The sequence below is a fragment of the Pteropus medius genome, unplaced genomic scaffold (assembly GCF_902729225.1).
Source record: "Pteropus medius unplaced genomic scaffold, Ma_sr-lr_union100, whole genome shotgun sequence".
Taxonomy (NCBI): Eukaryota; Metazoa; Chordata; class Mammalia; order Chiroptera; family Pteropodidae; genus Pteropus; species Pteropus medius.
Window position 1 is genome coordinate 4,219,883 of NW_024346667.1, and position 26,504 is coordinate 4,246,386.

A 26,504-nucleotide genomic window follows, 5' to 3' on the forward strand; every position below is an offset into this window, starting at 1 on the left:
CGGCCGGAGCAGAGCCGGGCGGTGGGCCGCGCCGGGTGGGCGGGCAGGGGCTGCGGCAGCTGCAGCTCCAGCTCCGAGCCGAGCCGAGCTGTCTGAGCGGGAGCTGCCGGCCCGCGCTGCTGCTGCTGCTGCTGCTGCTGGCGGGGCGAGGTGAGCTGCGCGGGGATTTCGCTGCGCTGCAGCCGGGGGACAGGGGCGGCCCAGGAACTTCCCACGCTCCGCACGCCCGCGGGGGCCAGGCGGGCGGCCTGAAGGCCCGGGAGGCTGGCGGGCCGTGGAACGGCGGGTCGGGGCGCGGGGGCGCTGCGACAGTGCCCGCGCTGGCTGGGTGGGGGTGGCCGTCCGCTCTCCCGTGCGTCGCCTTGTTTATCTCGCTCGCCACTGGCGCTCGCCAAGGCACCCCTCCCCAACTTTGAGCGATTGTCCCGAGTCGCCTCTCTGACGAGGTTTACCTGCCCCCTCCCTGACCCTTTCCGGCTGGTTAGCCAGTTCAGTCCTCCCGGCGCCCCGTGCGTTCCTGCCCACTCCACTGAGCGGGCGGGCGGGCGGGCGAGTCGGACTCCGGGACGCGCAGCGCGACACACCCTCCAACTCGGGGGCTGGCCCCCACCCTTTCTGTCCTTTTCTGTCCACCCCCACTTCCTTCCGCGCTGTTTAACCCTGCCTCTCCTCACCAGTGGCCCCTGGCCCTCCTTGGAGATGGCACTGTGGGCATGTGGGGTGCCCGGTGGGGGCTAGACGGGGAGTTTGTCATGTGCAAACAGTTTCAAAGGCAGCATTTTCTTCCCTTCCTGTCTTGGAGTTCAGGGCGCAGCGCCTTCACTTTAGGTTTAACTCAGAAATCTAAAGAAGCCCACCTGCCCGGCGGTGAAGTGGTGCTGCTACCTCCGTGATTTCAGGCAGCCCTGGCCAATCCTGGTGGCTTCCGAGCACGTCCACAAGGCGAGCGTTCATGGTACCAGGCTGCCAGGAGCAGGGATTACCTAAAGGCCGACACCACCTTCTTTACATCCCTCTTTCCAAAAAAAGTGTATCTGGTGTAGTTTGCCTGAAAATGAGTGATCAACAGGTATTTGAAGCCTTTTTGACACCTTCCTAAAGTGTTGTGTAAACAGGTTCAGATCTCAAAAAACTTGAAACACAAGGAAATATAGTAATTAAGTTCAGCTCCACAGGTACTTTTGAGGGGCTGCTGTGTTCTTAGCACCATGCCAGGCTCTCTGCGAGATAAGAGGCTCACAAGAAATCTAAGGCCTTAGCCTACTGACCAGGTGGAAGTGATTTGAGAGCTCAAGTTCACATTAATGTGCTATGACTGCCTAAATTACTGTAAATGCTGGGCGAGGGGGCAGGAGGAATATCAAAGGAAAGGTTAGAGTTGGGGAATGGGCTTAGAGTACTAAGTTCTGAAATAAGTTACACATTGAAGAATAACTCACTGGTGAAGTCCCAAAGGCAGGAGAGGCAGAAGTAACAGGTGTGAGAGGTCGCAGAGGGACTACCAGAGGAGAAGGGGTTCCAATAGTGACCTCAGTGAGGGGAGATACAAAAGGTACAAGAGATGATGCCCTCTTTATAATCTCATGGAGGACACAGAAAGACTTAAACATGTGAAATAAAACTCAAGATAGGGCACAGTTAAAATGCAAGATGTAGAATAGGTGCTGTTGATCAGAGAAGGGAGCTATGGGCAGGAATCACCAGGACTATATTCCGGGAGGATGAGATCTTTGAGATGGACCACGAGGTGCCAATGGACATGGCATTGCCGAGAGATGAGGAGATGGCCATGGCCAGACCAAGGACTGTTTCCTGAACAGTAGCAGATAAAGATGGAGAGGAACAATGGTTGAGATTGTGAAAGGCCCAGAAAGCCGACTGGGGGATTGCAGTTTACCCCGTGTGTACTGAGGAGACAAAGTTTTTTGAGCCAGGGAGTAATGTAATGAAAGGGTATATGGAAGGGTTTTTAAAAGTAATGTTAGGAGACAAATCAGGCTGTTATGGTTGTGGAGTGCCCAGGGTTTGGACTGGGATAACTGGAAAAGAGGGTGAGTTTTAGAAACATTACTGTTGAAATAATCTGTTGACAGGGGCAGGGTGAAGGAAAGAGATGAATGGAAATTAATTCCTTGTGGAAATTGATTACACGCCAGGGCCTTGGAGCTGCTGTAGTTAGTAACTTGAGAAATCGGAAATGTGTGTTTTGGAGAGAAGTAATTGACACTCAGGCTGCAGAGAAGTTTTGTGTTTGCCAAGACATCCAAACATAGGTGTCCTGCAAGCAACTGTGACTCCGAGATTGCGGAGAAACCAGGGTGTGTGGTGTGGGAAAGGCTGCCAAAGCTGAGAGAAGGAAGGCACTCCGGGGATAAATAGGGCACCTTCTTGGTCGTAGAGAGGCGGTAGAGGATGCTAGTGAGTGGGACCGAGGGTCGAGTTAGAAGACTCGGTTCTGTATTGCCATTCAAATGACATTGCCTGGACCTGAACCTGAAGTTGGCAAAACGACTCTGGGGAATGGAGGCTCCAAGGAGAATGGGCTACTTTATTCTTCTAACCATGGTTGGAGGGGAGTAGAATGGAATTTGATAAAGACATAAATTGTTGGGTTTTGAAACACGCTGAATTTTGCTCTCTATGAGACTTTCGGGTTAGTCCTGGTGTCCCATTCATGGGTGGGGATGGGAAGCAGCTAGATGATCTAAAGAACCATGTTGGAAATTTGGGGCCTAGGGATACTGACTTTCCCAGGGCCAGATCCCTTCCAACCTGCACCATTACCAGTTCCCAGAAATCCAGCGACCTGCCGGCATAGGTTTTTCCTGAGCTCTGAATTCTGCTTTTTTGTTGCAAGGGTGACTTAGGATGATTCGCTGAACAAATTCCCGAAGCTTCAGCTTACAACATCTGAGGGCTGGCGAGTTTGAAGGGTGATTGCAGAAAGTTGCAGAGTGAGTGGAGAATGTAATTGCGGTTCTTTCACACCCCCTGTTTCTCTCTGATGCAGGATCCAGAAACTAGCAGGGTAAGCTGACGTGCATGCGGAATGGTGTCCATCCGATATTTTTTCTTTATAGGGAATATATGGTGGTCAAAAAAAATATTGCGTCTATGGCCATGCTACCCTGAACAAGCCCGATTCTGTCTGATCTCGGAAGCTAAGCAGGGTCAGGCCTGGTTCGTACTTGGATGGGAGACCACCTAGGAAGACCAGGTACTGTAGGTGTAAAAAAAAAATAGGAGATTGTAAGCTGACAAGGTCCTTGCAATCTGTGAGGTCAACCAAGGGTTGCCTCGCCTAAAAAATTAAAAAAAAAAATATTGCATGGAGCAGTGGTTGAGCTCATTTACTCTTCGTAGAGTAAATTAGTTTTCTGTACTATTTTGACTATGATCTACATTAAATAAACATCACAGCCTAGTACACTCAATCATGTATGTATAAATCTACTTCAGGTTAGTGAAGTACTACCTTCTTTGGCTGGGTGCAATCTTCTCTGATGTTTTTATTTTCTATTCTTTTATTTTTCATTTAAAAATGCTTATTGTCACCCACTAAATTGATTTAACCACTCTGTAGTGGATCATAACCGAGTTTGAAAAACACAGTTATAGAGAATTTTCACATCTAGTAAGTATTTATTAAGCCGCTCATGTGCAGAGCTACCCTTACCAGTGCTGTAGGTGGAAGGAAGCATGAAGAAGAGACTGAGTTTTCAGGCTATTTGGAAAGTTAAGATATCCATATGATTAAGGAGCAAGGAAAGATGAATAAATGCCAAAATGAGAAATAAGTGCCTGTAGAGTTTAGAGGAAGGGGTGAGCAACCTGCGATGGAGTGGCTTGGAAAAATTGTTTGGATTAAAGGAAGACAACCTGTTGGGGCATCTCAGAGTGCCATACAGGTGGGAGGTGTAGCATGGGCAAAGGCTTGGAGTTGGGAAAGTACACGGTGTGTGTAAGAGTGAAGAACACAAGTTTCTTGTAAGAGAGTAGGGGGAAATCAGGTTGGCAAGAGAGGTTAGGATCAAAATGTAGTGTAAGAGTTGTAAACGGGTGGCCCAAAGGATGAGTTCAGCTTTCAGATGTGTTATAATTTGGACCGCCCAAAGGTTTTTAAAAATTGGCAGCAATCCAGGAAACCTCTAGATTTAGGACATTCTTAAAGAATCTGAACAGGAGGCCTCTAGAGCTAAGTAGTGGCTGCCCACTGAGGATGGGAAACGGGCCTGGTGGTCCCCAGTCATGGACCCAGGGCCCCTGTTGCTTCAGTGCAGTCTCTTTACATTCCCTGCTTGGTCCTGCAGGTCTTTGGGTTTGCGACCTGAGTTTTCAAGAGACTTGAATGCCAAGCTAGGGAATTTGGGATCGTTGTCTCGGACTCTGGGTGGCCACTGGAGGATTCAGGTGGGAGTCTGACAAGGAATCTGAGATATTTATGTGCAAATGACTTGTTTTAGACAAGTCAACAGCACCTTCTGAGGTGTTGCTGACTGGGACTTTGTAAAGTATTTCTGATGATTGGAATGGTACTAACTGTGGAGGGCTTTGAGTTGTATTCTCTATAGTGAGGCAAATTCCTAGTGACTCCAAGATCTCTCAGGCCTTCCCATTTTCCGTTTCTGGCCGCCATGGTTAGATCGTGGCTCCTGGCATATATCCTCTGAGAACGATGTCAGGGTAATAACTTGGTGAGATGTGAGTCATGACTGCTAAATGCCGTATGCCATTAGATTCTCAGGAGCTTTGGTTCTGTGAGTCAATAATAAAGAAATAGCAAGGAAAGGAGCTATGTCATTTCTTCTCTTATATCCTTACTCCTGAGATGGCCCCAGGGGGTAGGCCTCCAGGATCCAGAGATTTATAATAAATACAGAATAGCTGGTTCAAGCCCAGATGTTAATGCAGATGACTCCCGGAACACTAGGCTGCTTTGGGGATCTCCTGAAGTGAATAAGTTCAGGTCTCCATGATCCTGAGATAGTCTGGTTTACCTGGGAGTCCCATAACCACCTGTTAGGCTTCCTACAGGTGAGAGGGACTGAGCAAAAGTCACCGTTTTTGACAAGGTGCACAATCTGATTATTTTAAACTATTGCTTTAGTAACATTAAGAAAAGTTGAAACTGAACTGCTTTTTGCGTACAAATGTGTGGCCTGAGGATGCAAAGATAACTGGAAGTATGCCACATTGGATGAAATGAAACTCATTTTCTATTTTATATGATGATTTGGTTACTAGATCAGAGAAATGATATAGCAGCTATGGTACACTTTGGCTTTATGGGAGAGTGTTTCACAGTTTCTTAAGATGCAATGGTCTATATTAAGTAAGTGGTAGAATGTGGACTAGATGGTGCTATTAATTTAATTTCATGGTGTTATTAATTGGCAAAAACTGTTAATTAGTGGCATTGAGTCAGTCTGGAAGGGGATCTGAAAATGAGTGCCATAGGGTTCTATTTTTGGCCTTGAGCTTTTCAACATTTTTTTCCAGTGTTGTGAATGAAGATACAGAAGGTATGTTTGTCAGCTTTGATGATGGTCCAAAGGTGAGAGGGATTGCTTATTTAATAGTTAAATCAAGGTTCAAAATTAAAAAGAGAAATTAAAAAAAGAAATTCAGTAAGGGATAAACCTAAAGTTTGATTTAGTTTTTAATAAAAGAAATTCAGTAAGGGACAAATTAAAAAAAGAAATTCAGTAAGGGATAAACTAAAGTTTGATTTAGTTTTTTAAATTTGTATCATAATGTATCAAGATGTTCATACATTCTGGTCAGGTAATTCTTCTAAAGGTGTAGCTGAGACCATATCCAAGATATAGATGATGTTTTATGCACAAAAATTATTCAGAGTTTTAAAAAAAAACTGTAGCAAAAAATAGGAAACACCTAAATATCCAATGGTGTGAGTGAGCTGGAAATAATTCATAGGTGATTCTGATGGATAAGTCTTTATAATGGAATATTATGGTCATTAAAAATAATGTTTAGAAATAGTTTTAAAATGACATGGGCACATGTTTTCTCTAAAAGTTAAGGTGCATCTACAATATGAGTTCAAATCTTTTAAAAAAGTACATAGAAAGTGACCAGAAGGAAATATACTAATAATTCTAATACCGAAATATAAATACTGGTTGCTTTCAGATGAATTGAATTCTTTTTTTCACTTTTTAATTTATTATTTGTATGTTTTATAATGTGTATGTTTATCACAGTGGGAAAAACCCTTCCTTACACATTTTAAAAATAGACTTTAGTTTTTAGAGCAGTTTTGGGTTCACAGCAAAATTGAGGGGAAGGAACAGAGATTTCCCATATACCCCCAGCCGCTACAATATTCCCCACCAGCGTGCTACATTTGTTACAACGGAGGAATCAACACTGACACATTGTCACCCAAAATCCATAGTTTACATTAGGGTTCACTCTCAGTATTGTACATTCTATGAGTTTAGACAGATGTATAACTAAGTATATCTATCATTATAGTATCATTTAGAGTACTTTCATTGCCTTAAAAATCATCTGTGCTCTGCCTATTTATTCTTCCCGGCCCCCAACCCCTGATCTCTTTACTGTCTCCACAGTTTTGCCTTTTCCACAGTGTTGTATAACTGGAACCATACACTATGCAACCTCTTCTGATTGGCTCCTTCACTTAGTAATGTGCATTTAAGGTTCCGTCATGGCTTTTCATGGCTTGATAGTTCATTTTTTTTTAGTGCTGAATAATACTCTATCGTCTGGATGTATCACAATTTATATGTTTACTTGCCGAAGGACATCTTGGTTACTTTCAAGTTTTGACAGTTATTATAAATAAAGGTGCTGTAAACATCTGTGTGCAGGTTTTTGGGTGTAAATTTTCAGCTCCTTTGGGTAAATACCAGAGAGTGCTTTTGCTAGATCATATTGTGAAAGTATATTTAGTTTTGTAAGAAATGGCCAAAATGTCTTCCAAACTGACTGAACCAGTTTGCATTCCCACCAGCAATGAATGAGAGTTCCTGTTGCTACACATCTTCACCAGCATTTGGTGTTATCAGTGCGCTGATTTTGGGCATTCTAATAGGTATGTAGTGGCATCTCATTGTTTTAGTTTGCATTTCCCTAACGACGTGTGATGACATCTTTTCATGTGCTTTTTTGCCATCTGTATGTTTTTTTTGATGAGGTGTCTATTAAGGTCTTTGGCCCATTTTTAATCAGGTTATTTTCTTATTGTTGAGTTTTAAAGGGTTCTTTGTATATTATGGAGAGTAGTCCTTTGTCAAATGTACAAATATTTTTTTCCTAGTCTGTGGTGTGTCTTTTCATTCTCTTGAACACTGGTATTTTAAAAACATTTTATTGTTCAAGGACAGGATGAGGTAAAGGTAGATGTCATTCAGTGACTAATCTTGAGTACCTACCTGCTGTGTGTCAAGCACTGGATTGGGCCCTGGAGTCACAAAATAAGACTCTGTCCCGACCTTAAGTTGATGACCAGTTGAAAGGGTCAGACCAACAGGCGAACAGACAAGCACAGTGTACCCTGGTGGTATTCTAGGCACGCTGAAGAGGGACAGACCATGTGGGAAAAAAGTTTCCAGATTGTTCTGTCGTTTGTGAGTTTAATGTGAGCCCCGTTAAGATGAGGCTTTTAACAAAGTGAATCCAGTTCAAAAGTGGATTAGAAATTCATTGACCCATTCAGGATCTAGTTTTAACGACCTCTGCTGGTCATGTGACATTTGGACAACTGCGGGGCCAGAGAAACACGAGCAAGCAAGACTACCTACAGGAAGGTGATGAGGATGATGTAGCATCAGTTATAGCAAGGTAAACATCATGAGACCAGGAATGAGACCGAGCCTTGCATTGCTCTGTAGGTTTAGTGGCAAAGAGAGCAAGGGATGGATAAATTTAGATAAACTTTTGAGTGGGATTTCCCAGGAGTGCATATATTCAGTTTATACCAGACAATAAGTTTGTGGTTTGAGTTAAATTTTTTCATTTTATTATTTTTAGCTTACGTGTAGAAAATTTGATTGAGTTTAATTTTGCCTAAAGATTACTTAAATATATGGCTTATTTAGAATCTACTCTGATTATTTAAAATATTTAGTTTTTAGAATTTTCTTCGTGCTATTTTTGGATGACTTTTTTTTGCTGTTGGGGGCACTGCTAGGGTGAAATCACATAGCAAACGTTTCTTAGAGAGCTCTGTAAAAAGAATAGAGGTTTATCTCATCTTTGGAGAATATCACAAGATGATTTCTGTCTCCATGTGATTCAGGCTTACATTTTGGCATTTGAAAAATCAGTATTAGGCAAGAAAGTGCTCTCTCTTCACCTGGAGTAAAGCATTTTGGGGGTATATGACCTAGGGAATGACAGTTTTAGAAGTATGTAAAAATACAGGCAGAAGTTGGTTATTTAGGACTAAAGTTGGCAATATTTGTACATTGATTATAAAGGGCCAGTTCTCCTTTATCTCAGTAAATTTGGGCCCCGCACAGTGTATGGTACATCAACTCTGCTCGTTGAATTGCTATAAATCGGTTTACTGGGCCACATAGAGTATGTACGGGAAAAACTTAGACTACCATGAGCTGTTTTTTTTTGTTTTTTTTTGTTTTTTAAGGAAAATACAATAAGAAATAACACTTCTTAGCCTTTTTTGTCCTTGGAGTATTGGGAAGTCATAAAACACTTTTAGTAAAAACAACCACATTTGGTGGCTGTTTTTCAAAGTGCGGGGAGAATGAAAAACTCTCTTCTCTTTCTGTTTTTCTTCTGCTGCTGAAAATGAATTGCTCTTGGTGTGCCGTTCTTAAATTCATGTGTCCTCTATCCATTTTAATCTTGTTATCTATTTTTATGGTGACTGTCACCATGGTACTTTGTGCTCTTTACATAGCACAACAGAGATTTCAGATGTCTGATAGGGCAGCTCAAAGTTCTGCTGCAGCCGGCGGAGAAACTGCGTTTGAGGAGTCCTTTTTTTTTTCTTTTTTTTTAAATTGAGTATAATTTGCATACAGTGGAATGCTCAGATCTTAAGTGTGCTGGTTAATCAGTTTTGACAAATGCATTTTGAGACAGAACATTTCCGTCATCTCAGAAATGTTCCTCATGACCATTTTCAGATTATCTTCCCTACAACTGAAAGGACCATAGCTCTGCTTTCTAACACCCTAGGTTAGAGTTTTGCCTCCTAGGTTCTTAACATTAGAGTTTTGTGTTTCTGAGGACTTTATACATAGTCCTTTGCAGAGGTGAAGGAAGGGATGTGTGTTTAAAAATCAGTATCCTATAGGTTAGGTGGTCCTGGTGAGTCAATAATAATTTGGATCGTGTCTGATAGGACATTCAGATTCTTCCTTCTCAGTAATCTACGGGGGCCAGATTAATGTTAGGGATCTGGATCCCCACCTAGATGGGAGAGTCTGGCACAGACAGCTAGGCCTGGTGTAGAATAAGTGTGATTGGGCAAGGGCTGCTATATTTGGCGTGTGTGTGTGTGTGTGTGTGTGTGTGTGTGAGTTGTGTTGGAGAGCTGGAATCCTCATCCAGAAGAACTGGAATGGCTCTTAGGACATCCCTTTGGATTACCCAGAAGCCTCCTGACATACTTTCTCCTTTTTCCTGCCTCTCCCTTGAACTAGCATATAAATTTAACAATCCACAGAGTTACAGAGTTGGGCTTGTACTTTTGAAACAAGATCCCTGTTGCAAAGCCCAGTGCTTTGCACTGCTGAGCTCTCAGCCTCCCGGGAAGTGTATGTCAGATTTGGGTAGAAATTTTCCCCAGACACATTACTGAAATGTGTTGAACAGGGTCAGTTTCTTTCTTTCTTTTTTTTTTTTTTGAAAGTTAAATGTTTAAATGAAATTTTCATTATACAAGTAGTACACGAGCACATTCTCCATAGGGGAAAAAAACGTGGAAACCTTTCAGAGCAAAAAAAACCTTTCTTGACGACCACTTCTCATGCAGTCTTTCCCTGGAGGTCACCTGCTGTCACAAGTTTGTTGGTATTTTTCAAATGCTTTAGATATTTGCATTTATGGCCATGGACCTTAAAAAAAAGTGACTGCTCATTGCACTGCAAGTATTGTCTTTCCCTTGCCCCCCAGCTTGCAAGAGCACACACCTTGGTGATTGTGCCCTGTCCTTCTGTATAGGTCTTTTGCTTTTGTTTAACTCTTGAATGGCCTTTCTTAGAATCAGAAGGCTAAACTGTAGCCTTCCCCTAATTGGTGGACCTTTAAGTTATTTCCAAATCCACTACTGTTACAAATGTTATTCCGATAAACTTGGCTGCGCTTGCCTATTTGTAACACAGATGAGTGTTTCTCTAGGGTAGATACTGAGGAGAATTGCTAGGTAATAGGGTCCTTTCATTTTAAATCCTAATGAAGGCACATGACAAGGTCAGTTCCTAGCTTAGACTTAATGTAAGCCAGCACATACTTCTGAAACCCATAATTAATTATATCTGGTCCCTGCGAGGACTTTGGCCTGGATGTTGGTCGTGGTTGTGTGGAGAAGAATTAAGGATGGATGAGCCGCACATTGTAGAGTGGGTGATAAATTCTAAACCTAGTTCATTCCCTAACTGAAGACCTTCAATGCGTCTGTGATTCTTCTCCGTGCCATCTTTAGAAAACAGAGTGCTATACCCCTAAATGCTCAAGCCCAGGCTGAGGTGTGTGGAAGCATTTTAGTGTTCTGAAAAAACAAATCTAGAACACTGTCATGCACTTTTATTAACAGTTTCATTTTACATGGAGAAGGATAGTGTGCGTGTGTCTGTGCTTACACTTCTGGACATCGTCTCTAGATCTCTGAGAACTCTTGGAAACCATGAAAATTTGTTGTGATATCCGGCCAAACTCATGCCTTTAGTAGCCAGTGTGACAAGGGAAGACTTGGCTGTGTCCCTCTTGAAGGGCACATGTTGGCGCCACTGGTCACTTAGCTGGCGAGAGGCAGAACCCTTTTGCACCCTGAATTATTTCACATGCTTTCGCCTTCAGATCCCTTATGCAGGTGTTAATGAAAATAGTTCTGGTTTTGACCCTGGGGAAACCCCACTGTTGCATTCAAGCAATTGCCCAAAGCCAGTAATGCATTTATATTGTCTTCTTTCGGGGTGCTGGGGCGTCTCCTCCTCTGGTCTGTGGGTGTTAGCAGACGCTCCTTCATCTGTTGTTTCGGGATTTGGAGACAGAGCCGGCGCGCGCTCCCTTATTGCTCTCATTTGCTCGATTTTCTCAGGGCCCTCCTGGCCTTGATCTTTCTGGGCACTCTGGCGTGCCCTTCCCCTCACACAGCCCATTTAGGTGACCGACTCTCTTCTCTGTTGTTTACAAGTTATCTTTTTTTGTTGGGCAGCAACCAGTGTTCCCAGTGTGGATGATTCTCTAATTTTATAGGGAGTAGGCGGCAGTGTGTTTCTTTTTGTTTTTAATACTTTTGCAGTGGTGCTGGACAAAAGGATTTTTTGTTTGTTTGTTTTGGCCTTTGTGACCACAGCAGGATGACAGTCTGATCTGCAGTGACATAGAGGCCCCTTTACTAGGTTCTGACTGTTGCTACAGAGCTCTTAACATGATTTTGATTTTTTTCCCTTATATGTATTGCCCTGCCCTTGTCAATGTTAAAATTTACTGGCTGCTTTTTTCCTTTACTTACACAAAGTCTTCCCTGTAATCGTTCCATAAGTTTGGCTTGGCATTACCCAGAGTTTGGTGCCTTTTTTTTTAGGCTAACATTTATTGAGCATTCTGTGCTACTCACAGTGCTAAGTAGTTGAGGTACATTTTTTTCATTCTTTTTTAGGCTCCACTCTCAGAGGAATCAGAATCTCTAGGAAGTAGAGCTTGGCGACTCTTAAAAACTAAGGCGCTGTTAAAAAAAATTGCATTGCCCCATCAAAGTCTCAAATTATCCCCTGGAGCAGGAGCCAGTGGTTTTCTTGTTTTAGAGGAGGGGAAACTGAGGCACAGAAAGGTGAGGTGATTTGCCCAAGGTCACATAACTGGGAAGTGCAGCCCTGACTCTTTCACTGTGCATTCTCTTTGGGATATTTGTAAAAGCGTTAAATGAGAATAATTGTCGCTGTGATCCTGGGGGACCCCCTGCTTGATACAACTTTGCTGTTGTAATGCCCGTTTCATTTCCTTTCCATGCCAAAACCACCAACACCACAGCGACCTCTTGGTGACTCAAGTTTTTACTGACAAGGAGCTTTTAAGAGGTCATCAGTCTAGTCCCTTACTTCTCTTACTTGATGCATAATTTCCTTGTGTAATATAGAAGAAAGACCACATCTTTTGGAATCAGACATATTTGAACTCGCATCTTAGTCATGTCACTTTCCAGCTCTGTGTCCTTGGTGACATTATTCAATCTCCCTGAGTCTCAGTTTCCTCATCTGTAAAATAGAGAAGGTGATGATGATTATGTTATTGTCACGGATGAAATGAGATACAGTCTGTGAAATGCTTCACAAGTGACTGACGCATCAGTCTTTGATAAATGATAGTTGTTAGAACGTTCCTAAGGAACATCAGCCTTTGAAAGGCTGCAGATTGCATAGGTTTCCTGTTTTTCTCTTGCCTGTTTATTCTGTAACAGTTATAATGAAGTAGCTCGATGCGATTTTGTTGCTTGTGAACATCCCACTGCCTTTTCCCTCAGAAGGCTCTCGTCTTCTGCTGGCCCTGAACTAGGGACAGTCTGCCTGCCGACCTGATAAGAGCAAAGTTCCCTGTGGTGCCAGCCTCGTGGTGGGCAGGGGCTCACCAGCTCTGTGTCACCACGGCCCGTGTGTTTCGGCCTCACCGATCACCCATTTCATCCTTCGCTTCTCTCAAAACTCAGGAGTGTGGGCCATCTGGTCTCTGTGATTGATCCACATTTATTTTGTCACTTTGGTTAGAACATCCTCACTAGTGAGCACTCTGATCAATGTTGCCACCCTGTCCATTTAAAGAGAAACATCCAAGAATAGACACCCCAATAATTTGAGCTCAGACTGGGGTGACCACTCATTCAGCCTGTTTCCCCACCCCTTCTCCATCTTCGAACTCATCCCCAGTCCCACGATTATTGGGGCATGAAGATTCCTTAAATGGCCTCCTCCAGAAAAAGGTACTTTCTTAGTGGGTTGTGCCTTGGGCAAGCTCCCCTCCCCGACTGGGCTCATTTTTCACTGTGTATTTAAAAGATCTTCCTTTACAGTATCTATAGTTTCTTTACTTTGTCTGACTTGGCATTTTCCGGGGGAAATGTGTCTGTCTCCCTCACCCTCCAATCACTCAGCAGATTTTTCTTTTTAGGTTCGTAACACATTTTATTTCAAATTATGTCAAACACTTAAGATTTTAACATGCACACTGATCTAACTTTATAAGCTTAATCCCGAAAGCCATCTTTTTATCGGGCTTCAGTGTCAGATCGCTGGCTGTTTTTTTGCATTTTCCTGAAAGAAGCAAATTCTGATTCAGTCATCTAATTATCTAGCACAAAAATCAATGTAGCTGTGGAGCATATGAAGTGCTTTTATTAACAAGTGCTAGATGTGTGGTCCAGGCGGAAGCCCAGTCAGGCCTGAAGTTTCTTAAAGGCAGAGTATGAAGCTCAGGCTTCTTAATCTTTCTGTTTAGTTCATCGGCAAGAGCCTGGCACATGTGTTGCATGTCAGCAGATCTTTAAAAATGTTGTTTGTGTTCTGTGGTGCCCCTTTCCCTGGGTTTCTGGTGAGTTGGTGTGGAATTGTTTCCTGGGTGGGTCTGCACTAGCACAGGCTGGATCTAGATCCAGGAGAGCTGGAACCCAGGACCGGAGCGTCTGCAGCAGCACTGGAGGTCTGTCACAGGGACCGGCTGGGCTTTGCCTCAGGGAGGTTTGACTGCAGCCCTTGAACCTCCCTGGGCAGGGCACCAAGACTGAGATTTGGGCTCAGGGGAGGAAGGCAGGACTGGGACGTGTCTCACGTGGGAGCCTGCAGTGTCCTGGCTCTGGGCTTGGTGTTGAGCTCTCTGCAACAAGCCTGGGGTTGGTTCTTTGTGGCCAGCAGGCCTCTAGATGGAATGCGTTGGATTTCTGGGTTCCCCCATCCTGCTGCAATCAATTTTGTTGTGATTTCAATTACCTAGTAGCTCACTCGTGGTCAACTCTTTGCTCTCCTTTAGAGTCAGTAGTTGTATTACTGGTTCTGGTCCAAAGTCCTTTCACCCCCTTAATTCCCAGATGCCAGCTCAACAGTGGCTACTGGGCATTCGGAGTGGCCTGTCATCTTATTTAGCGCTCAAGCTCCTGTCTAAAATAGGGGAACAGGGGAAGGAAACACATCCGTTGAATTTCTCCCAGATGCTGGGCATTGTTCTCATTTTTCACCGGTGAGTTGGGAAATCAAGGCTCTGAGATGGTGGCTGTCACAAGTCACACAGGTCGAGGTAACTGGCTGCTACCTGCTCTTTCCCTGGAGATGCACCCTCCGCAGTGGACCTTGGCTTAGCTTCTCCTGAACAGGCTGGGTATCCATTTAGAAGGGGCCAGTGTTAGCACTTCATGGCAACCAGCCTTTCTTTCCCCTCAGCCACAGCACCCCTGGGAGATGGGAAGCATTCCCATTGATGTTGGAAGGAATGTTCCCCTCTTAGGAGAGCAAGCAGAGTCTCCCAGGAGAAGGTGATAGAGTGACAGGGTGAGGAGCTGCCCCCCATCCTGACACAAAAGAGCTGAGGGGTTAATTGGAGAGTGAGAATAATGGGGAAAGCTGGGTTAAAAGTTGGTCTGCAGAAGCCTGGTTACCCGCCTTCTGGCCAGACAGATCTGTTCCCGTTGGCCAGTCAGCCATCCTGGTCTTGGAACAATTCTGGTATCCATCTCTTATTTCAGATTTTTAAATGTTATCAGCCACTAGAATGTTCTGTCATCCGAACAGCACATGTTTCTTATCTTGGGCCTTATAATTTCCAAGATTACAGCTTATTTCCCGTGAGTTTACATTTCGGACAGTGGCTCCCGGGTGAGACTTGGATTCCTGAGGGTTATCTGAGCACCTCATTCCCTTCCCTTAACTATTTATCTTTTCCGGCTAGCTGTCTAGTTAACCAAGCTTCTTTACGTGGGCATGGTGTTTCTTTAATTTCGGATCTCACTCTTCTGGCCTGGCTCTCAGACCAAATGATATCTGCCTTAGGCACTTGCAGCCCTGTGTACTCTGATAATCCACCACTGGAGAGGGCCACTGCCTTTTTATTACCTATTGATTCTAGCAAGGCAAGTCACCAGGTGGCTCTCACCCTTCCCACAAGGCCTGCTGCCTGTTTGTTTAGTGCCATCAGGGAATGCCATTATTCATTCAGATGACTCTTGAGTTCCACATAGTTTTTCTGTTTTTAACTAATTAAATGAAAAGAGTATATGAAGTCGAGTCTGTGTTTCTCTGCCTTCTTAGAGGAGTGAGAACATGATGAACCCTGTACCTTGCTCTCGGGATTGACACGTTGGGCATCGTTGCCACAAAGGCCCCCCTTTCTCACCTGTGCACCCCTCAGGGCCTTATGCTAATGGGTCCTGGATTGTTAGGCTTTTTAAATTCTCTCGTCTGTGTTTTGTGTTTTTGGAGTGGTTCTTTTGTTGCTAGCTTTTGCTTTTCTTTCCTATCAGGTGCCTCTAGATCCCTTCTTCCCAATGAAACTCACACTTTCTTCCTCACAGCATTGTGAGGTTCAGACAAGGCAAAGTAAAGGCATCAGAGCTGTGGACTCCAAAGGCCTCTGTCCACACCCTCTGTCCTGAGCCCTGGTCTTGAGCCCCCCCCCCCCCCCCCCGTCCATGCAGCTGGGGGAAGAGAGAATTGGACCAGGAGCAGCCAGGAAAATTGCAAATGCCACTGCCTGCTAGCTTGGGCAAATAAGTAACCCTCTTGAGAAACTTCAGTTTTCTGAGTTGTAAATGGAGATTATACTGTCTCTCCATGTTTTCTTGAGTTGCTGGGAGGTCAGGGAAAAAAAGGAAACCCCCAAAGGTGTGTGTTAAAGTGCGTGTAAACCCAAGTGCCATTCAAGTATTCATTCATTGGTCATTTGAATTAATGTGCAGGTCTCTTACACCCTCACTCTGAAAACTGCTCGAGAGACGTGTTAATTCTCTGAGGCTTGTTCTTCTGGAGGTACTCACCTCCTGGTTCCCTCCTTCCCGCAGGCTCTGGGTAAAAATGCCGAGTCAGCAATCATCCATCTGCCCGCCTCCTTCTGGAGCTCTCACATAGTTTTAGCACAGTGCAAATCAGGTTTAACCACAGCGCATGCACCCACACGTACACACGTGCATGTGTCTTCTCCCCTCCCCCCCATGCATGTACAGAACGGTGCTGGATAAGCTCTCTGCCTCCCATGGCACATTTGGAAGTGTGGTTTTACTTATGCCTGCTTCCTTATGTAGTGTTCTCTACTTGTTTTCAAGATAGTACTTCTCTCTTAGGACCGAGTTTGAACACTAAAACTTTCCCCTTGCTTTTGATAACCGTCTTCATTTTAGGGCAAGTAGCAGGTATTATGTCTCAGAACACATTATTTTTGAATCTGGGGCTCTCCTCACCCATGGGAATATCATCTACCTAGAATCATAAATCTGATGGGATAAGCAAGATACGGCCTCTGCCCTCAAAGGGCTCATGCCGTCTAAGAGATGTGCCGTCCTTTTGATTCTCGTAGAAATAGTTGCAGTTTACTAAGGCCTGTGTGCCAAGCACTGTGCTAAGAACTGTCTTGTGTAATACGGAGTCGCGTATAAATGACAGAGCAAGGAACAAAGGGCACTGGCAGTGGCGGTTTTGAAAGCAAATGGGGAGCTAGGTGTGAAGGAAGGGGAAGTGTGCTTTTTCCTGGGTGGAACTGTAAAAATGCTTTCCTCCCCGGCCCACAGTGCAAACAGAATGGTCTCTTTTACTTGATTGAATGACCGTTGTGCATTTGGACCAACAGAAGTATCTGATGGTTAGGGTTGTTTATTATTTGCTGGAGAAAATTGAGTGTAACCAGATCAGATGACCTATTTCTATGGCCCATCTGCTGGAATATGAAAATAACACTACTATTTGGGACTCTTATTTTTCCTTCCATTATTCTATTACATCTATTACTCACAGTAATGGAAGGCTGGATGCTCACTTATAGGTGATGCTGTGACCAGGATTCCAGCCTCAAATGGGGGAGGGGCAATCTTTAAGATCCCTGTCAATCCCGATAGTCTATAATTTTAACTTTATGGGTATTCTCAACTATTATACATTGATGCAGTGTAATTCAGTTTTTAAAAACCTTCAGAAAAAGACGGTAATTAGAATGTTCTGAAAATTCAAGTGGTCATTCTCTGAACAACTGATTTAGAAATATTAGTATTGAATCAATCACTAATTTGCTCAGTGCGGTGTATCTTAAGCTTGTATTTTTAAAATGTAAAATGCACATCATACATTTTAGAAATGGTATATCAGGCCTGTTAAATAACTTGAGACATCTAGAAGTTTTAGCTCAGGCCCTCGGCTCCATTCAGAAGAGTTTCTATCCAGACCCAGGCTGGATAGAGTCCTTTGGGAAGAAAAGGTTAATATATACTCAATGAAGAGTCATTTTTTACTTTCTCTGGAGAAGGCAAAATAAGACTTGAGAACCGACCACCAGGCAGAATTTGGGTGGTGATGCCGGAGTATGCCCACTTGCTTTTGCCAAGTTCAAGTGGTGACCTGTACACTAAGAGGACCATAGACATATCTACATATGACTGTGAATATGCTGCAGACGCACTTGGCATCTCTCAACAGAGATCGTCCCTGGCTAAGAATTGCTGGAAAATAATTGGGACTCCTATTCTCCATTGATTTATGTTGTAAAAGAAGAGATGTGCTTTGTTACATTTTGACCTTTGGACGAGCTTAGAATAGCACACGAAAACAAATTAGGTTAAAACTTGACAGATTTATAAGAAAAAAGCAACTTTCTGATAAAAGATGAAGAATGCAGATTATTAGCCAAAGGACTGAAAACTCAAACTGCCGTTCTGTACAGTGGTTACCCAGTGGAGATCATAAAATAAAAAGCTGAGGTTTAGTAGAGAACCTGAAACTGTTGGCAGAGGGCTGCTGTCCCTCACCTCCATCTATAAATTGTTTATTAGAGAGGTAGCAGGCATCCAAGATTTAACAAATGGGAAACTTACTCCAAACTTCTCTCTCCTTAACTTAAAAAATAAAAAACCCTGAATTATTAGTTGTGTAATGAATCATTTTGACTTTTCTAGAAGTTCCACTAGGTGATGTCATGGCTTGCTGCTGTGTCCCTGGGTGGTAGGAGAGAGCAACCATTGTGCATGAGTGTGTGCGTACACACACGTACGTGTGCTGAGACATGTGGTTGTCTGGCAACAGTCACATGTCAAAGAGCAATTTGCAACTCAGAACCACAGAGCGAGTTTGTTTTCCTATTCTGTCTGTTCCAGTTATTTAACTGATGGCAGAAGTCCTCATTAAGGGCTATTAGCACATCAGGATATGTTTGCTGAGCCTGGAAAGGGGCTAACCCTTTTCGGACATTGACCAGAATACATATTCTAGGGTAGCCAGTCCCTCCTATTAGTGGCAAGGGTAAGAAGCACAAGAGGGCTCAGGATCCCTTAGCGGGAAGTCTTTTTTTTAGCAAGAGTTTATGTTTCCATCAAAGAATTCCTTCAGTCAAGAATGTAACACTATAAAGGAGGATTCAGCTATATGTCGAAACATTGTTATTATTATGCCCCCGCTACCCCCTCCCAAAGGGTGTTTCTTGATTTCTCTTTGCTGACCAGAACCATATGGCACATTAGGGGATGGCTAGTTTACAGAGACCTTTGATAGCTCCCAAGAAAGAAACCAATAGGGGAGTGAATAGAAGTAGAGATCAGGAAAGAGGTTTGAAGGGGGCTCCAGTTAGATGGATAGAAATGTGCTAGAAGGGAGGGTGGGACCCTTGATCCGAAGTGTAAAGTGACAGGCAGTCCTAGAAAGTCAGTCTAAGGTCCAGTGTTAACCAGGCTCCTTCACCCACCTGCATGGCAGGCCTCTTTATGTATTCTTATCTACTTCTGAGCCCTTGAAGGACACTGCTGATTGTGTTATCTGTCGCGCCATGTCCATAATATTATGAGCGTGCTGATGAACACAGGAGAGGCATGGAATCCTACCTGGTGATGCTGCCCGGCCTACATTTAGTCTAGATTTGTATTTTTCACTTCTGTGTAATTGGTCGCCAGTATAAACTTGGCTAAAATCTAAACTTTTGAGAGTGATTGCATTATCTCTTTGCACCCTCTCAGAGGGCAGTGTGTGTATAAAGTTCTTCCCAAACCACTAAATGATTAACTGTGACTGGGATTGTTTAGCAAGGTCACACTAAAGCACTGACGTCTGTTTTGTAGGTAAGAGGCTAACATGCCAGCGGAGAAGAGATTTTTCAGGGAAAGAAAGTACACAAGAAAACAAAAGTAGAGACTTGCCGGATCGGAGTTTTTTTCTATCAAGTTTCACTGACATAGGAAAAAAAAACGTAGATAAAAAGCAACTTAACTGAGTGTTTTATTTTGAGAGATCCCACACCTCCTGGAATCATGGCAAGATCGTGACCTTCCACATGAGGTAGACATGACTTCAGCCTCCAGGGCTGCTGGTTCCTTGTGTAGCCTCAGCAGCCTAAGCTGTCTGTAGCTCAGTTTCCTCATCAGAAGCAAAAGACCATGTCTTTTACCTCAAGTTGATCAGAGGATTAAATTAGATACAATTTGTGAAAGCTAGTGCCTGTTAGGCACTTAACAAAGGCAGTTTCCCTTCCTCCTTTCTCTTCTGCTTTTAAAAATTAAGATTTGGGCATACTATAAATGAATAAAATGCATTTCAGTGTAGAATTTGGGCCAGTTGAAGGATAAAGGCCAGAGAAGGAGAGCAAACACACGTGGGAACAAACGGGAAGTGGGCAGGTTCACCGACTTTATGCACATCCAGCAGACTTTGGAAGGTGTGGGGTCACAAACCAAATAAATAAAAAGTATTTTTTAAATTGTAACAACAAGAAAAAAGGCTTACAAAAACGTTGTCAGAGTCAGCCGAATATTTCAGGCTCCATTTGGAGACTGGAAGCTCAGGAATTTTGGAAATACTACTCTTTCTTCATTTTCAGTGATAGAAACCTCAAACTTCCTGCTGTGGAAAGTGGGGGTGGCCACTGAGTTTTTTTTTTTTTTTTTTTGGGTCAAGAAAAGGATTGTTTCTCTGGATGGATGCTGCCATCTGATGTCTCTAAGTGGCACTGCGGCTTCACCTCTAGCTCTGAAGAGCTCAATGGAGTTAAATTGAGAGTCAGAGGTTCTTGTTTCTGCCTTGAGGATTTAGGGGTGAAGGTAGGTGAGTGAATTTTTAAAACCAAGTCAGCTTGGATATACATTTTTTTTTTGGTAGTGGTCAAAAATTTGAATTTACTCCTTACATTTTTCTTCCTTTTTATTATAGTAAAGGTGTCCAGTGGAGTTATGGAATGTGGAGTCACCAGACATCTACTCAGGAGCTCTGTAGGATAGGCTGTGACTCCAACCTTTTTCTTAGCTTTTTGTTTTTGTTTTTGTTTTTTGTTTTCTAGGGAGTTCGTGGTGCAGATACCATGCTATCTGATTCTAGCTCTTGAAGCTCTGAGTAAAAGATTTGTAAAAGCCCTTTTTCTGTCACACTGTACAGGATGTGAAGAGCTTCTACAGGAACAGTCTCATTTTCTCCCCTAAGGTGTGGGCCGCGGAAGCATTAACATTGAGACTTATCGATGGGGAAGCAGGCTGTGAGTGGGGGCTGACCAGGTGGCCTGAGGGCAGGTCTGTGTTTTTACTCAATCCCAGGTGAGCAGTTCGTCAAGGGAAGGATTTCTCAAGAATGAGCTTATTGACTGATATGGATCACTGAGGGTCTGGAGGATAGGCATTTTCTGTTTTGGAGTGATGTAGGTGCCGAAGGTCAAGGAATGGCCCAGAAGATCCCTGATGGCCCCACCAAGCCCTGGTGCTCGTTGAGTGCCAGGGGGGTTGGAACCTCCCCTCTCAGGCAGGAGGGGTTTGGCTAATGAAGCATCTGACCAGGGTTTCTGGTTTAGGTATCTCCTCCCTAGCTCTTCCCCTTTGTAAAATGTGGAGGGTGGTGGTACCCAACTTCCTTCTTTCTCAGGTTTGAATAATGGGGATACGGTGGCGCCTCAGAGCATGCTGAAATGACGTGTGTCGTTTTCAGAACAGGTCCTGTCCACCATGGGATGAACACGCTGAGGCCCGGGCTGGTCTCGCTTGGTTCACGTCAGGGCTGTGGTAGTAGCCGACACCACATGCCGTTGGAGGCGGTGTGCGGGCAGCTCCAAGGCAGCGAGGGCACCCAGGTCTGGAGCCAGGAGACCAGATCTCCTTCAGGCGCTGGCACCAACTTTGTGAGCAAGTCACTTAAGCTCTCAGCATTAGTGTCCTCAAGTATGAAATGAGGAGAGGAGAGTTAGCATGGCTCGTTTCTGTGGCTCTTTGAAGTTTTAAAGCTTGCTGAGCTTGAAAATCTACGAGTATCTATCTGATAAATGTCCTCATGTTTTGATTTATTAATGTAGTCATGTGTCACATAACGATAGACCACAGATACGATTGTGGTTCTATGAGATTATAATAGAGCTGAAAAATTCCTGTCACAGCCATTCCAATGTAATGTGGTGGCACAATGCATTACTCCTGTGGTTGTGGTGATGCTGGTGTAAACAGACCCACTGAGCTGCCAGTCGTATGCAAGTACAGCACATACAATTATTTGCAGTACATTATACGTGATAATGATAATAAATATGTTACTGGTTTATGTATTTACTATATTATGCTTTTTGTCTTTATTTTAGACTATTCTTTTTATTTATAGAGAAAGTTTGCGGTGTGACAGTATGTCTGTTACGCCGGCCAGCAGCCTCATGCATCTTGTTTACTGTGTCTCTTGATCACATCATTTTCTCTTGTGCTTGATTTAATCTCATGTTGTTTTATATAGTAATATGCTGTACAGTCTTGTAGCCTAGGAGCAGTAGGCTACACCAATATAGATGTGTAGTAGGCTATACTATCTAGACTCTGTGATGTTCACATAACAATGAAATCGCCTAACAGCGCTGTTTCTCAGAACGTATGGTGGTATCTCTGTCGTTAAGGGCACGTGACCTTATCGTATATAGGACCCAACCTAAGGAAGTGGTGTGAGTGTGTGTGTGCTGAGGTTGAGTTCAGAGAATGCTCCCTGCAGGCAGAGCAGTTCAAACAGCACAATACTGGATATAGTCCCCAAGTACGATGGTAAAGGACTTGTTAAATGAGGAATGATGCATCTGCCTTAGAAAATACTGCGTGGCTTCTAAAAGTGATTTTATAGAATAACATTTAGTGATATAGTAAAACCTACACAAGGTATTAAGTGAAAATTCAGTTTTCCAAACCATGATAGCATTTTGTAGAAATAAAAGTATGTAAATAAATGTATAGAAGAAAGCGTGGAATGTTATCTAGGAAAAGTGGGTATATCTGGGAGGCAGCTTCTTGCATGATCTGTTTTTCTTTATGCTTATCACTATTTTCTAAATGTCCTACGAAGAATAGATGTTACTTTTGTAAAAAGAAATAATCGTAAAAGTTACTTTAAAATGTTTCATCCGTTTTAATGGACACTTATGGCTCCTGCTGTGTGTAGGGTTCTGTACCAAAAGCTTCCTGATTCCTCCAGAAAAATGAATAAAAGACTCTGTGTTCCCTTTCCCTCCCCAGGAAACACAGCAGCATGGCTAGTGTGTTGTCCCGGCGCCTTGGTAAGCGGTCCCTCCTGGGAGCCCGGGTACTGGGGCCACCTGGGGCTGCCCCACCTTCAGAGCCTCAGGCGGAGCTGCTGGACGGGGTGGCTCCCCAGCCCTTCCTAGTCTCTAAGGATACTTCCTGCCAGGAGCAGCTCAAGGAAGTTCTCAAGGCTCCCGGCACCTCAGGCCTCCAGCAGGTGGCCTTTCAGCCAGGGCAGAAGGTAGGTTGATCCCCGTGTGTGGACAGGTGGCTCATCTTCCCAGGCTTGGGGCCGGCAGGCCAGTGGTGCCCCAAGCAACAGGCTGGAAATGCTGGGCACCGGTTTGTGCACAGACCTGTCCCTTGCAGCCCTGTGGGCCCTTGGGTGGCAGGCTTCCGGAGAGAGTGAACCGACATCAGCAGACCCAGGGCTCCTCCACGACAGTGCTGTCTGGAGGAAAAGCTGGCAAGACCGGACACCTGACATTCTTAGGCCTACTCAGAATCTCAGTTCCAAGCTTGACCAGAGCTCAGTTTCTCGCAATCTGCCTCAATTTGCAATTTTACAAAACAAAGGAAAGAATCTCAGCTTTTTAAGAGACAGATAAGATTATATCTTTTGAGTTACTTTTAGACATTTTCAAGAGAGGAAGGTGTTTGTTTAGTCAGGATACATTTGGATTTTCTTTTCTAGTGTTTTCTCCCCTCGTGTCAGGGCTCAGCTCTCACCCGTACCTGATATTATCACTAGATCCATATGCATGGGCTTCTCTTTTATTACCTTTTTAAGGGCCCATAAATAGATAACCCTCCTGTCTGAGGCTTCTGTTGTCCAGGCCTCGCTTCCCAGGAGGTAAAGCAACCAACTGCTAGAGAGGTCAGCCTACCTCTCCACCTCTACCATCTTGTTTCTAGGTCTTCAGACTCAGAAGTCTGTGAAGCGCAATATGCAGGTTGAGCAATTCAAGGCAGTAGTTGGGAACCAGCAGATATATAGGACTTCTAAGGCAAGGCAGGGCAGAAAGTCAGGAGGATGGACACAAATTCCAACTTCATTTGGGGAATTTAATCCATTTACATTTAAAGTAATTATCAATAGGTAAGGACCTACTATTGCTGTTTTGTTCGTCGTTTTCTGACTTTTTTAGTTCCTTGTTTCTTCCTCTCTCTGTATTCCTTTGCGATTTGTTGATTTTGTTGTAGTCTCTGTTTTGGTTCCTTCTCTTTTTCTTTGTGGTTACCACAAGGCTTAGAGAAAACATCTTATAATTCTAAAAGTGTATTTTAAGATAACGGCTTAGCTTCAACTCCATATAGATTCCAAGTTCAGAAAAAAATTCCAGAAACTGACACGTTCACTCTCACCATGTAGAGAGTTTGTAAGGATCTGTTTGGGAAAGAACCAGTCCACTGTGGCTTGTGTGGGTGCTCAGGTGGGAAGCAGGTACCTGGGAACCTCTGCTGGAATTAAAGATGAGTCAGAGAATGCAGTGTGTGACAGATGGATCCTGGCTCGCAGAGCTTGGGGGCATATTGGGTGAGAACTACCAAGTGCTGACCACTGGTTGCTGTTTTCCTCTCTGCCCAGGTTTATGTGTGGTATGGGGGTCAAGAGTGCACAGGCCTGGTGGAGCAGCATAGTTGGGCAGAGGACAAGGTGACTGTTTGGCTGTTGGACCAGAAGTTGCAAATCTGCTGTAAAGCAGAGGAAGTGTGGCTGGCGGAGCTGCAGGGTGCCTTTCCCCAGGCGCCCCCTCCGGAGCAGGGAAGCCAGGCGCCAGCCTACAGGCCTGTCTCCAGGAACATTGACGTTCCAAAGAGGTTTGTGTGGGAGAACCTGGGCTCTGAAAGTCATGTGGGTGGCGAGGTATGGAGTGGTGGGGTGTTTTGTGATGGGGAAGGAATGTGGAAGTCCTACATGTCTAGTTGTCAAGATATTGGACAAATGAGACACAGAGAGAGGGCATCCTTTAGAACTGGTATCTTTTCTTCCCTTTATATCTTTGGTTCGGCTACGGGCTGTCTTTTCCTCCCTTTATGCTTAAATTAAAATTAGTTCTTCGTTTTTGATGAGAGACGGAGAAAATGGCTTAGATCAGGAGCCAGCAAACTTGTTCTGTGTGGGCCAGATAGTCAATAATGTAGGCTTTGTGGGCCAAGCAATCTCCGTCACAGCAACTCATCTCTGCCTGGTGGTGTGAAAGCAGCCACAGACGGTGCAGAAACAAATGGGCATGGTTGAACTCCAAAAAAACTTGACTTATGGACACTCAGATTTGGATTTTATATATTTTCATTGGTTACATGTCAAGAAATAATATTGTTCTTTTGATTTTTAAAATCACTTAAAATTATAAAACCATGCTTATAGCTCATGAGCCACACAAAAAGCAGGTGTCAGGCCATGTTTGTCCCACAGCCCATAGATTGTGGACCCCTGGCTTATATATTTGAAACCACTGACGATGAATGAAGAATGTATATCTTGCTTTAGAATTTTATGATATCATTTTTTCCCTCGAGACTATTTATACATATATACCCTAATTTCTATGTTATATGTTCTACATACACTGATCTTTTAAGATTAGAAAAGAAAGTCTGCTGATGGCGATTGTCTTATATTCAGGATGTGCAGCAGTGAAATCCCATTCCACCTTTCTGTGTGTGGCTGTGGATACTGCTGTTATTGACAGCGCAGCCGGTATATTGAGACCAGACAAGAGCAACGATATTTGTGATTGTGAATTCAGCGGAATGTTGGCAAAGAACTTGTTTTTCTATTCTGTGGAAACAAAAATACAAAGATCATATAAAAAGAAAGGGGATGCTAATATGATTAATATATTACGGGTCTTGGTTTGGCTATGTTAAACCCAGTCACATATTTTGGTGGATCTGAATTGTAAAGAATGGATTAATAAAGTCCTTTGAAATAGATGAGCCACCTAGAAATTTATTTTAGGCTAACTTTCCATACTTTAGACTTATAGACAGTTCTAAATTTACTTCTACAAATGTAACTTTATATGGATTTTTAAGAATCACGCATAAAATTTTATAGACCTCTGCCATGGAAAGCATTGAGATTTGCATCAGGAGAGTTATTTTAGTGATTCTGGTTTACTTGCTCGTTGGCTTTATGTACTAGGTTTTGTTGACATTCAGAAGCCAGCAGAATACCTCATCATTTTTCTCGTAGGGATGGGAAAGGGATTGGTTAGTGTAATCGTTCCCTCTTAAATCTGAATATAAGACCGAAAAAGAAAGGGAATTTTTGCGCTTTCGAATTCCAGCGGGCTTTACTTCATTGCTTTGACTCTTCTTCTTATCCCCCCAAGTAAAATCCCCTATTTTGAGTTGCAGAATGAGGAAGTAAATTCAGGGGAGAATGGAGCTGCCCCTAGGTGTTTGTGGGATAGGGACTGACCTGCTCCTACTGGGGTGGACTGATACTGTAAACGTAATTCAGAATGAGTATTTTTCATGAAGAATGAAGAGAGACCTTCATGCTTTATATAACGTACACACTGGCTGATTGGAGTGGGGATGGGGAGGGGTACAGTCCAGAAATATAAGATGACCACGTGACCTGCAGTCTCAGAAACTAACCTTTGGCACTCACCTGCTTGAATCT

The 26,504-nt window shown here is 43.7% G+C and overlaps 1 protein-coding gene and 1 pseudogene across 5 annotated transcripts in view; both read left to right on the forward strand.

The window, feature by feature from the left end:
* The window catches only part of ZNF395 (zinc finger protein 395), a 59,186-nt gene that overhangs the window by 21,451 nt on the left and 11,231 nt on the right, over positions 1–26,504 (forward strand). For 2 of the 5 annotated variants that reach the window (XM_039875885.1, XM_039875887.1), the window contains 2 exons: positions 22,862–23,108; positions 24,456–24,688. In XM_039875885.1, coding sequence (XP_039731819.1) covers positions 22,862–23,108; positions 24,456–24,688 — 480 coding nt within the window. Of the gene's footprint in view, positions 1–2; positions 151–5,528; positions 5,555–20,579; positions 20,817–22,861; positions 23,109–24,455; positions 24,689–26,504 lie in introns of those variants that run through there. The other 3 variants (XM_039875888.1, XM_039875886.1, XM_039875889.1) reach the window with 3 other exon arrangements.
* LOC120613525 (uncharacterized) lies at positions 3,111–3,229 on the forward strand (annotated as a pseudogene).